A 12,800-nucleotide genomic window follows, 5' to 3' on the forward strand; every position below is an offset into this window, starting at 1 on the left:
ATTTATAATTGTTCATTATGGGAAAGTGAATTTAATACCCATTCTCCATCATGGATGAAATCAAATTCCTCATTAAAAATAATTCAGTTCCTTTATATTGTTTCTGATCATCAATATCTGAAGTCTGTGAGTTATAATTTTTATTTCTACTGATTTTTCCTTATGGTGACTTTTTCCTTTCAGTTTGATGATCTTTGAAAATGAACTTTTACTTGTTTGATCTTAATTTGTGAAGAGCCTGGGAGCTGATAATCATGCATACTTTTCTCCAGAAAAGATTTTGTAATTGCTGCTTCTGGAAGCCAGGGGGCACTACTAACCTGAGTCCACTTTGGTCCACTTCTAGGATCCTGGGCTTAAGGCACCAGTCTCAGGTTTTGCTTTTCTACCTCTGGTAGTGGCTTAGTTTTCAGATCTTGGGTATACAAGTGGCAGTGCCCTCTAGATAGTTCTACTTTTCCAGTTTTGTATTTTGACACTGTTCCTCTAATTCTAGTATACTGTTTTGTTTTTATGTTTTTTGGTGGAGGAATTTTGGAGATTTTCTGTAGCGAAAGAAAGAAAGAAATGAATGATTGATATATATTATGTAGATTTAACAATTGAGCTATCATTTGGTCAATAAGTAAAATTAGCACAAGTTCTATAAGGTATCCTGAGGGAAGACTGGGAGTTCTGCCACTCTGCGGAGTTACAACACTTTCCTGAAAATTTTTTCCACTTGGGTAAATGGCCATGTATTATATCCAGGTAAGTGGATTTAAGGGGCATATTTTAAACTATACTTTATCGAATGCAAACGTGGCTTAAAAAGAATATTGCAAAGAAATTGTGTGTATGCAATGTAAGTAATAAAAGCACACAGTTTTAAAATGTGTAAGATCAGATTCGTCTACTCCTGATAGTAGCACTTTATCAACATCATTAGAAGGAAAAAGCAGTGGCAATGGAATCAGATGTCACCCCAAATTTTTTAAAATGTAAATTAAGATTATGGATTATGAATTTATGTAGATTATCTTTACTATTAGTTGGGTCTCAGTGTATATTGTTCCTTGAGATGGTAGTTAATGGTAGTATAAAGCTATCTGATTAGCAAAATATTTAAAAATAAATATTCAGAATATGAAGGTAATTTTCTGTATTTCCTCAATGATGTTAGATGTCATGTATTATTGAACCCCATCCTTCGCAAAAAGAGAAACATTCTTAGCAACAGACAAAAACATACCTATCAGTGGGGAATATAGTGGCATTTCCTGCTATGGTAAAAAATGACTGAGAAAAAACACAAAGAAAAAAATTTGCTGACAAACTAAAGTGCTATCCTATTGGCCAACCAAGACAGAAAAAGTTAAAAAAAAAAAAAAACTCTGAAAAGTTAAAGAAAAAGGTACTTGAACAAAACGCATTATGGAAGCTTAGCTATGCAATTGGATAGAAGCATGGACACTTGTACACTTGGCTTAGTTTATGGTATTCATTGAATTCTGTTCAGACATGAAAATACACAGATCGCTACTCTTTTTCTGCACCACCAAAGATGTATCAAAGAAAGCATGTCCTTATCAATAAACAACATCCTTAATAAAAGCAGCATTTTGTGAAAAATAGATGAGGTCATTTCTGTAAATGCAAATTTAAAAGGTATTCACAGAAGAGCAGAGAGAGTACCACATACGATACTTTTATGTAATAAAGACCTTTAATACATAGCTTAATTTTCAGACACCTTGAGAAGAGAAAGTGACTATGACAATCTTGTGTACCGTGCAGATATTTGACATGTATTTAGTGGTAAACTGGTTTTCATGATGATTGGTGGCTTGTTCTCTATCCATTAGTACCATGTTATCTAACGGATGTTCTAAAAATATTAAATTTAATCTTTCTCTTCAAGGTATATGTGTTAACAATAATTAAGAATCTTACTACTTTTCAAAAGAAATTTGTGCTAGGAAGGGAGCACTTAGAAAGTAAATATTTGGAAGCATTTCTAGAGGTTTTTTTTTTCCTGAACTCATTTAAAAATATGAATGTGTCAACTTACATATGTTTTTATAACTACTCACTTAAAAATCATGGAAACAGAGTTTTCTAACCTGTTGAAAATCTTTCTGATGAAGAGCTTTGAAACCATTTTGAAATTATTTGCTAAAAATTTCTAAATGTCATGCCTTCCAGTTTGCTACAAAAATGGATTGACATTAGGGAAGACGGACATTTATTGGCCACATTACATAAAAAACCCTTGATTGTGGAATTGAAAAACAACTGTTACGGGTTAGAAACTGTAGCCAGTAGACTAGTTCTTCCATTTTTAAAAAACTGTTTCTTGTGAGCCACTAAAACCGAACATCCCAAAAAACTCTTCTTAGGACTGGACTTTTGAATTTCTATATCATAAAGTATTTAACAAGAAATGTAAAAAATAGTAAAGTATATTCAACCCCATTGTTTTTATTAGTGTCATTAGGAAAGTAACATTAAAATTAACTTTAACCATTTTTATTTCATCTTTTATGTTTTGTCTTATTTAATAAAAAAAGTAGGGGTGCCTGGCTGACTTAGTTGGTGGAGCATGCGACACTTGATCTCAGGGTTGTAAGTTCAAGCTCCATGTTGGGTGCAGAGATTACTTAAAAATAACATCATTAAAAAAAAAAAGTAAATACACGTGTATTGGAGTGTGGGCAAAAATGTTCTTTTTAAAATGATGAGATGCACAAGTAATTTGGTAGTTCCATTGCTTAAGAAACTATTATCATGAAATATTAATTTCATTGTAATTTAGAATAGCCAGGAAATTTTCTCTAAAATAATTTTTCTTAAAAAAATTGTACAATGAAAATTTGTTCAGAACAGCTAAAGTGAAAAAGATAAAAAAACACTCAAAATTCTACCAACCAGAGATAATCACTGTTGAAATTTTAGTGCATACCGTTCCACATTTTATTTTCTGTATATATGTTATCTCTTCTTTCACAAACATAGGCTCATACTCTATTTAAAACTGCTTTTATAGAGTGCCTTTATACCTTACAGAATTTTTTGTTAATGAAATTTACAAGAGATTTTGGGACACAAATTAAAATTTAAAGGAACAATACTAAGAAAGGACTTCCTGCTATTTTGAGACAGAGATTAAAATTTAAAGGAACAATGCTTAGAGGTAAACAACACCAGGGCTGAATCATCATAGGCAACACCATGCAGGATTCCAGCATGTTTGATTTAGTCCATAGCCTGTCATTTTAATGTTCTTTATCTAGATTTTAAATGTGTGATTTAACTCTGAAGAGAAATTACCAAAAAAACCAGACTGACTAAATGCTGTGGTTTTCGACTTGCTTTATCTTCGTATGGCCTATGTACTAAGGCAAATAGATAAAGGGAACTAAGATTTTGGCAAGGTTTTTTTCTGTTCAACATTATCTCTGTATCTGAAACTGGTAATATTTGGTTTATAAACCAGACTTATTACCTTTGTGTAACAGGATAGAAAATAGAACCCAGATAATGATTATCAATGGAGTCACTGTATCTTCAGAATCAGTTATCTCTCAGAGGTGTGGTCCTGGACCCAATCTCATATAACATTTTTTATCAGTGACTAATACTATGAGAAAAGGACATTCATTCACACAGCAAATGAAACCTAGTTGGGAAATGAAAACTAAGAAGCAGAAGTTAAATTCTCAATGACCAGATTAGAATCAAAATGACCCGGAAAATTGGAGAAGTAGTAAGAAGTAAACAAAATGAGTAAAACACAGGGGTGGGCTAAAATAAATAAGGAAGAAAAACAAGTTGCAAAAAGAGGAATGGCTAGCTGTTGGCAAGTATAGAAGATAACTTGGAGATTTTAACAAACAGCACACTGAGTAGAATCAATAATGCATTGTTTAAAAAGCAAACACACCATTGTGAAATGTATTCTTTACTGAAATTTACCTAAATTCCTGCTTCCCAGTTGAGTGTCATTTGCAAACACTAAGAATGTTTTTTTTACCAGAAAGACTATTATTCACCTTAAAAACAAAGGGGAGGAACACAGCCACTTACATGACTGAGATAGTTATAGAAGAAAAAGTAGTTTCAATGTAAGACTGGAGAAAAATGATCTTTTTTCCTACTGGAAGAGACGGAATAAGTGAATAATGATCTTTAAATAGGAATGTATAGTTATAAAGATGAAAGGCTGTTAGATTCAGGCTTTCACTTACTGTAAGTAATTTAAAGTGGATCAGTTTTACTCAACTTTCATGAAAGAATGAAAGAGAAAATGAAGTTAAATTGTATTAGGAAGGAGCTAATCTAGAATAAATAGGGACACAATAAAAAGGGTTGGTTGAAAATTGAAACAATTCTAAGAACCTGGTAGAATTTACATTGAGAGATTTCTACTTCTCTGAAATGGTGAAATGTAATATATGGAGGGATGAAATGCAAATGTTTAATGTCCTCACCAGACCTTAAAATTTTGTGATTTTTGCCTAAAGCTGTAACTAGAATAAATAATTTTGCACCACGACCTCAAAGCTACAAAAGCAAGAGCAAGTATGTTGTTATCAAAATTACTACTGGTTGAGTCAGGAGACATTTTTAAAAAGTACTTTAATTGTGTTGCATCCTTGAATACAAAGGCAATATCAGGAACAGATATCTGATTGCAGACCTAATAAGGGGGGTGGGGGGTGGGGGGAAAGGCAGGAAAATACAGATAGAATAGTATCCCAAGGAAGTAGTGTTTCTCTTTTTTTTTCTTGATGATGTTACTCTATGCTTTTATTTTTCTTTTTATAACTCTTACTTATTTTACACTAGACATATATTAACTATAGGACGTTTAAAGAGTATAGACAGCAAACAAGAACAGAAACCATATGTGTAATTCCACAACTGAAAGGGAAAAAAAAAACATTTTGATATATATCTTCTCAGACTCTTTTCTATGTACACATATATGTAAAATAATTTATAATGTATAATTTTAATTTGATATGTATTTTAAACATTTATAAAAAGGGAACTTTGTAATCTCTTGCTTGATTTAAAATCATGAACATTATTTTCTATAAATATACCAGACCTATATCATTTGATGGTTGTAATGATTTGCATAATCTCTACCTGTGGTCAATTGTGTTTCCAATTGATCACTATTCCTGACAACGGCAATTATATCTCCAATATTGCTTTTTTTTCACATTAAAGAGGGCATTGGAACAATGCCGAATATTTATTTAACGCTTATTTATCCTGGCCACTGCATTAAGTGTCAGAAGAGATGTGGTTAAAGCAAGATCTCCACTGTTTAACTTCTAGTCTCACGTAGAAAGACAAATAGAGGAACAGGAGGGGACAACACTCACCCTCTCTTTCGTCTACTGAAGAGTTTAAAGTTGCTGGGTCAGGGGCTGGGTGTATATATACTAGCTGGGAAAAGTTTCTAGAACTGAGATCTCTACAGCTAGTAATTATTAGGTCTATGTATAAAACATGTTAATCCACAACATCTACATTAGTCAGTGTTCAGAAGCTACACAGACAGAAAACCCGACACAGCCCTCAGCTACGTCTGCTTGGTTCCAGGCAGAGGAAACCCTCTCCCCGGGCCTCCCGGCGCCCGCGCGTGCGCGGGAACCATCCCACCCACCGCCCCAGACGACCACCCTGCACTCCTTGGCTTCTTAATCCCCTTCTCCTGGTCTGCGCTAGGCGGTCAAAAACAAAACGTCCACCAGACCACTTCCTCTCAGAGGAGTTCTCCTGGCTGAGTGTGGTTTTGAAGATCAAGTGCAAGGCTGCTTAGCACGGTGGTCAGAGCTAGGGTGGAAAACAAACTTTGTTACATGTGAACTTGGTTGGAGCAAAGCGATTTCTAGGAAGTGATTTGAGTTACGTTAAAACTGCGCGCAGCGTTGTTGTTGTTGTTGTTTTCTTTCTTTAAGTAAACATCGTTTTAACTGATGAATAAGGAAGGGGGCTTGAAAGCAAGCAGGAGAATCAGGCAGGATGGTTTCCGCAGGTGGCCGGTCGGCCGCATCCCGGCCTCCTCCCAGCTCGCCCCGGCTCTGATTACAGTTTCCGCGGCACTGGAGGGGAAGCATCCTCCACGCTGCAAACTCTCATCAATGGGATTCCCCTCGTGGGAAATGCCATCTCCCAGCCGACATGCTCTCGGAGGGCCACGCGCGTCGCCGCGACCTCGCGCACTCCGGTGGACGGACGTGTGCGCGCGCCGCGAGCTGCACAAGAGACCCCAGCTTGGCCCCGCGCTCCCTCCACGCCCGGGGCTCAGTCGGCACCACCCGCCGCCTGCCGCCGCGGAGGGGCGGGGGAGATGCCGCGGGGGGCAGGCGCGGCGCGCGGGGAGGGGAAGGGGTTCTCGCGCGATTGGGCGAGGTTTCCGGTGTTGTGACTGAAACCCGTCAATATGGCGGCGATCGGCCGCGGCCGCTCGCTAAAGAACCTCCGAATACGAGGTAAGCCCGCTGCAACCCTCACCCCCCGCCGCCTGGGCCCCGCGACCCCTGGCCCTTGCCTCCCCCTGGCCCTGGGCAGGCGGAGCGATTAGGGGCGCTGGCCGGAGCCAGTGCTGCCGCCGCTGGCCTGCGAACGAATCCTAATTGGAGCTGTGTGTCTGTTTCGTGCAGGGCGGAATGACAGCGGCGAGGAGAACGTCCCGCTGGATCTGACCCGAGGTAACGTGGGGCGCCGCGGGCGCCGGCGAGGGCGCGCTGCTGGGGAGGAGCTGGGGCCCGGGGGCAGGGGGCAGGGGGCAGGGGCGGGCAGGGGCGGGCCCCGCACGGGACCCGCGGGGGTGCGGGAGGCAGAGCCCGAGCCCCGCCTGCTGGCCCGCAGGAGCGGAGCCCGGGGCCGCCTCCCGGGACCCATCCCCCTTCCCGATGCCCGCTTTCCTCGCCCCGCGCCCTTCTCCGGGCCTCTGGGTGCGGCGGGTGCCGGGGAACGCCGAGCGGGACTCGGCGGAGCCGGTGACCCTCTGGGTTGCCTGGACCCCCGAGGGAGCGTTTAACTCCCATCCCGGAGCTCGTGCAGCCATTCGCCCGGAGGCGGCCGGCGGGAGGTAGAGGCTGTTATTTAGGTTGCCGGAGGATGTCTGAGGGAAGAGCGACCACATCCTGCCCTACCCGTCCCCCAGAGCAGAAGCCGGACCTACTGGGTTCTGCTGCCTGCGTGACTGCTTTTCTCTTTGCCCACCGCTCTGGGGGACCCGGAGCATTGATAACTCGGTAGTGAAACCTAGAGTCAGTGACTGTGGCTAAGTGTCTGGTTTACGCTGTAGTTCATTCCCGTTTCCCTTTCCCGGGCGGCTGGGACTGTAGTTGGCAAAGACCGCCCCCTCACCCTCGCTGCAGGTTCATTGTTTACCTTCTGCGGTGGCGATGGGTTTGTTTACACCTTCGGAACTGGGCGAACCCCGGTTGTATTTTTAAGGACCTAATCCTGCTGCTGGCCAGTGTATCTTCTGTTAGGCACCGTACTGGACTTTATTCGACAATACCTGGCTGAAGATTTAGTAGTTATATACACGGTTTTTCTTTTTTCTTCCACGGTAAACAGGATCTAGTCTGCTGATTCCGAAGAAGTCATATTTCACACCGGCTGTAGCATAGAGTGTAAAGTGGTTCAGCTGTACAGAGTCAGTTTCCTTTTTTGAGATCCGAAAAACACTTTAGGATGTTAAAAAGAAAAGTCATAAACATTCTATAAAAAATAAAAAATTTAACCTACGTTCTATTTGACGTAGTGACTTATCTAAAGTATTTGTCAGACGCGGGCTCCTTGTTGAGGCTCATCTCTGGTATTTAAGGCATTGTCTAATTTGTTTTATTTTGTATGTCAAATTGTAAGATAACTTATTAACTAAACGTCTACTTTTCATTTAGCTACAAGAGTGCATTTTTGTAAGGATATTTTATTGTGAAAGTTCAGGGACTTTGTTTTGGGTGAACTAGGCACTGGTGTGAACAGGCAGAAAGATTTCTACTAATGCACTAAATTGGAACATTTTTTCCCCAGCGAATTGGGTTTGAGTGTTAGTGTAGAAAGATGTAAAGCTTTTGACTTTTGTGTAACAGTTTGGAAACTTGACTATATATAACAAACACACTTGGAAAATCTGATAAAATATATGTGGGAAAAGATTTTCTAGTAAATTTCTTAACAACAAAATTCCTACAGGGCTTAACATTAGCATTTGAGTTCTGTAACAGGTATACTTTATTGATTTAATTTCTACATGAGCATATGTGTTTAGATGGAGGTGAAAAGAGCATTTATTAGATAGATCTTCTGTCTTAATGTTCTCATTAAAAACCTGTTTGGATGTGGTACTAGAAATAAATTGTATTTGTGCTTTAAATTGAGTTTGCAGAACTTCTGTATATAGTGATTTCTGTGGCTGGTATCAGAAGTTTAGTTTGTATAAGAGCTTATGTGCAAATTTGATACCTTTGATTTACTTCAGTCTTACTCAAGTACACAGATAACTCTGTATGTTTGCCATTTAAAATGTTATGCTCCCTGGACAATTAGTGAACATCTATGTCAATAGGTATTTTCAAGATAATGCAAAAAGTAGAAAATGCTATTTCTGCTTGCCTTGACAAAATATACTTCAGTTTGAAATATACACAGCCAGTTGAACCTGATTGCAAAAGGCGTATGCAAGTAAGAGAGGTTATATGAGATTTATTCCTAAATCCTAAGGAAGTTTAGAATAAAAAAAGTAATCTCAGATTCATTATATAGGGAAGCTATTGTTCAAGAAACTGCTATTCTGACGGTCATGTCATTGTTAAAAGAAGATTTGTGGATCTAAAGATGTCTCGTGGATCTAATGTGAAGAAAGTTCAGGAGGAATTATACTTTAGTAATAATTTGAGAACTATAGGCAGTCTGAGTTGCAGCTGAAGGGCGGCTGTTTGTGTATTGGATTACTGTATGTTTTAGGTTAAGTTTGGGTAACCAGAACTACTTGTTTTTAATGTGAAGGCAGTGTTTGCTCTCTTTTTAATTGTTTTTATGTAACCTTTGAGAAATTCTTTGTGTAGCTGTCTCACACAGTTCATTGTTATTCCAAAAGGAACCATCAGTATGTAGTGAAAAGAGATGAGACTGTAAAGTCAAATAGTTCTGGATTATAATCTTAGCTGGAATATCTAATAGGTGATTTGAGGCAAGTTATTTGACCTTGCTTGATTCTTGGTTTCTTCATATCCAAGAGAGATAACTTCAAAGTCTTATCAAGAATATGAGAACTAGTGCTTAAAATACTCAGCACAGGAGCTGATACTTTTGTGAGTGATGTTAACTAAATGTTAGTTGTCTTCCTACAGTATGGAATCAAAATTATATCACATTTAAAATATTTCAGAATTGTTTTGAACATCATAAACTTGTTAATAAGGAATTATGGTATTGAGGCTTTCATTTTTTTTGAGACTTACTATTAATTGAGTATAGTCTGTCTGAAGTAGAGTTTTTGAATATAGTTACTGTAAAGAAATAATCTGTGAGATTACCAGTAAATTAGATCTAAGCAAAGAGTAATCTATTATGTGCAGTTAAGGTAAAATGTAATATTTTATTTTATAGAACCTTAGAATTTTTTCTCTGACTTCAGAAAATTTCTTAGTAATAATATTTTAACTAGTCTTGCAAGCTTTTTGAGGCTCAGGAGAGTTATATGGCACTTTGGTTTTGGTATTGGTTATTAGTGCTGTAGTTCCTTCATACATAGTATGTGTCAACTAAAAATTGTTGATGGGTTAATTTTGATCTAGTTTAGGAACTTCATTGCAGTAGATCTCACAGTAAACATATTGGTAATTGTTGCTTTCAGTTTTGTTCAAACAACTACTCTACTTAATTTGTCAAAGTCCCTGATATTTGCTATTGATATCATTTAAATACTCTCTCTGTTTTGCATGCCAATATCTATTTTGAAACCAAAATGCTTCCCTTAGTCACTTCCACTGCAAGGATAGCCTGTTTTTTTTTTTTGTTTTTTTTTTTATCAGTCCAGTAGTGTTATCTCTTATGCTACTGAATAACTTGAAAACACAGAGTATTCTTCCTGTGTACGTCCTTCTTACTATACGGTAATTTAATCGTTATGTTCAGAGTGAATTTAAGGACATGGACAAACCTGTATTCTAATGTAACTATTAGAATATAATTTATTTAAAAGTATTGAGTTTTATATTTTTTGATTATCCAACGCTTTTACTTTTCCATTAGTAAGAAGAAAAAAATGGTCTTAGTTGCTGTTTAATACTTAGAAAAGTAGGAAGGTTATCTGAATGATGCAGATTTGAACAGTACTTTTTGTTTCCTGATTTTTTCTAGACAGCAGATTACTTATGTTGTTTAATTGCTGACTTCAGTTAGACAAAACAAACATTGAATGAATGGCCATTATATCCTAAATGCTGAATTAAGTGCTGAAGGAATGAAGATAAGGAAGATGTTATTCTTTTTAGGAGTTTACTGGAATAGACATAATAAAGTGCCTGCAATATGGAACGATGAGTTAAGTAATCAGAGTGCACAAGGACTAGAAGTAGCCTTGAGAAGAAAATGATGAACTGTTTGATGGTTAGAGGATTAGAGAAGCTTCACAGAGTGGTTGACTTATAAGAATAGTGAGGAACATAGTGAAAGGAAACGTGGGCTCTCAACAGAATATACCACACCTTGGGGAGGGTAAAGTCTGCGTGAAGAGGAGCTGCCTAGGAAGCTGCTGATGTAATCTAAGAAATGGTGGGAGACTAGATGAGGGTGTTGGAGACAAATGAAGTTGAATATATTTTGAAATGCAGTTACCAACTAATTTGTTTTCTTCAGAGTTCAGACTGACTTTGGAGTTCTCTTACTTTGTGCAGAGTACTTACATTTCTTTATTAAGAAGGTAGAAGCTGTCTAATGTTAATTCCGTTTTCTTCTCTTCTTTATTTATTTTTTAAGGTAATCTTTGTGCCTAACCTGGGGCTCAAATTCATGACCCCCAGATCAAGAGTTGCATGCTCTACTTACTGAGCCAGCTTTTTATATTTCATACATACTTCAGTTTCCCTGAGTCAGGGAATAAAGCATCTCTGTTCCTTTCTAAGGCTAACCTGGAAAGGCATTTTATGCTCCTGATACTGTTTCTCTAAGATTCTTTGTAGAACTAAGATCCTTTGCTTTTTCATTTCTTCCTTCCTATTGGCTAATTTTTGTCATGCTCAGTAATCATTTCTTGTATCCTTCATATGGGTCAGGTACTAAACCAGGCATGGGATGGTGGTGGGAGGTGTGGAAAGATAAAGACAAAGATTACAAAACAGTTGTTTTTCGATAGGTTCTATAGAAAGAACGGTTTATCATCACTCTGTAGCTTTCTTCCTTAACACTATAGTCTTCTAAGCACAGCTTTCCCCCTGTACTGAAAATAGGTTTTTGAAGGATGCTGGTAATCTCATGCAAAATTCATTGGCATTTTTAAGTTCCCCATTCTATTTTAGTGCTACTACTGTATTAATAGTTTTGTTCCAGGCACTAAAATATGTTATCTCACTTAATCCTTAATAGCTGTTTGAAGTATTCTTTTTATCCCTATAGTGGAAGATATAGCCTTTAAAATTCTGAAGGTCTGAAATTTAGGTAAGTAACTCAGTCAGGATCTTAGGGTTAGTGAGTGACTAAATGCAGATCATGCACTTGTAGCCACCACACTGTTGCTATTCTTGCAACTATTTCTTCACTTGACTTTTGTGAAATATTCTCCTACTTCTTTTCCTATCTCTCATGCTGCTCCTTCTCTGTTCACTGACTGGTTTTGCAGCTCCGTAAGCAAGTGAACCCTAAGGTTCTGTCCTTGATCTTCTTGTCTCCTATAATGCTGAGTCCCTGAACAGTCTTTTCACTGATGGCTTCAAAAATCCATGAGTTGAAAAACAATCCAAGAGTTGAGATGGTTATGTTAACTATATTTTTATTCAGACCCTTTATCTTAAGCTTGCAAAACATATTAGCATTTTTTGTCTAGTACTCCTCTAAAAGACCCAATGTGTAAGACTTTGCATATTCCCTTTTCCCTTTCTATTTACCACCACCATCCTTCCTAATAACCAAGCTAGAGACCTACTGCTTATTGTTCAGTTGCCATGGTCCTCCAGTTTGCTTCTGAACTATCTAATGAATCTAGTCTCTTCATATTCCATTGTCATTGGTTTAGTTCACATCTTTATTATCTCATTTGGATGATGTAAAATCTCGAACCTTTTTTCACTTTATCTACTATATGATCGCCAAGATTATTTTTCTGAAATATAGATCTGATCTTATCATCATTCCCTTAAGTAAAAAACAAAAACAAACAAAAACCACTTACACTTCACTGCCTCATTTTTGCTCACAGAATCAAGTCCAGATTTCTTAGCTTGGCATTGAAGGCCTTTTATGATTTATTTCAGAATTGTTATCTTCTGTACTGTCTTAATCGTATTATTCTGTCAACCTCTGTGCATAGTTTATCTGTTGTAATACACTCTCTTCCTTCTTTACACAGAGTGCTTCTCAAAGAGGATGAGAGTTTGCTACTCTAAAGCACCTTCCTCCCCATTCTTGTTCTTCCCTGTGCAGATAGTGTTATACCCCTGGTTGAGAATCTGCTTTAGTCAAAAATAATTTATTCCTTGTACGTGGCATACAGTTCTATTGACTTGACCTTGGGTAGGTTGTTTCCTCTGCCTAGAATTTCATTTTCAGCACTCTTTATTGAAATCCTA

The 12,800-nt window shown here is 38.0% G+C and overlaps 1 protein-coding gene across 7 annotated transcripts in view; it reads left to right on the forward strand.

The window, feature by feature from the left end:
- Positions 1 to 479: 479 nt before the first annotated feature.
- Positions 480 to 12,800, forward strand: part of RICTOR (RPTOR independent companion of MTOR complex 2) — a 123,227-nt gene continuing 110,906 nt past the window's right edge. For 3 of the 7 annotated variants that reach the window (XM_027075642.2, XM_027075650.2, XM_027075682.2), the window contains exons 1-2: positions 6,381 to 6,488; positions 6,660 to 6,707. In XM_027075642.2, coding sequence (XP_026931443.1) covers positions 6,440 to 6,488; positions 6,660 to 6,707 — 97 coding nt within the window. In that variant the 5' untranslated portion in view covers positions 6,381 to 6,439. Of the gene's footprint in view, positions 751 to 6,379; positions 6,489 to 6,659; positions 6,708 to 6,788; positions 7,257 to 12,800 lie in introns of those variants that run through there. The other 4 variants (XM_053201333.1, XM_027075654.2, XM_027075660.2 and 1 more) reach the window with 4 other exon arrangements.

This window comes from Acinonyx jubatus, chromosome A1 (genome assembly GCF_027475565.1).
Source record: "Acinonyx jubatus isolate Ajub_Pintada_27869175 chromosome A1, VMU_Ajub_asm_v1.0, whole genome shotgun sequence".
Taxonomy (NCBI): Eukaryota; Metazoa; Chordata; class Mammalia; order Carnivora; family Felidae; genus Acinonyx; species Acinonyx jubatus.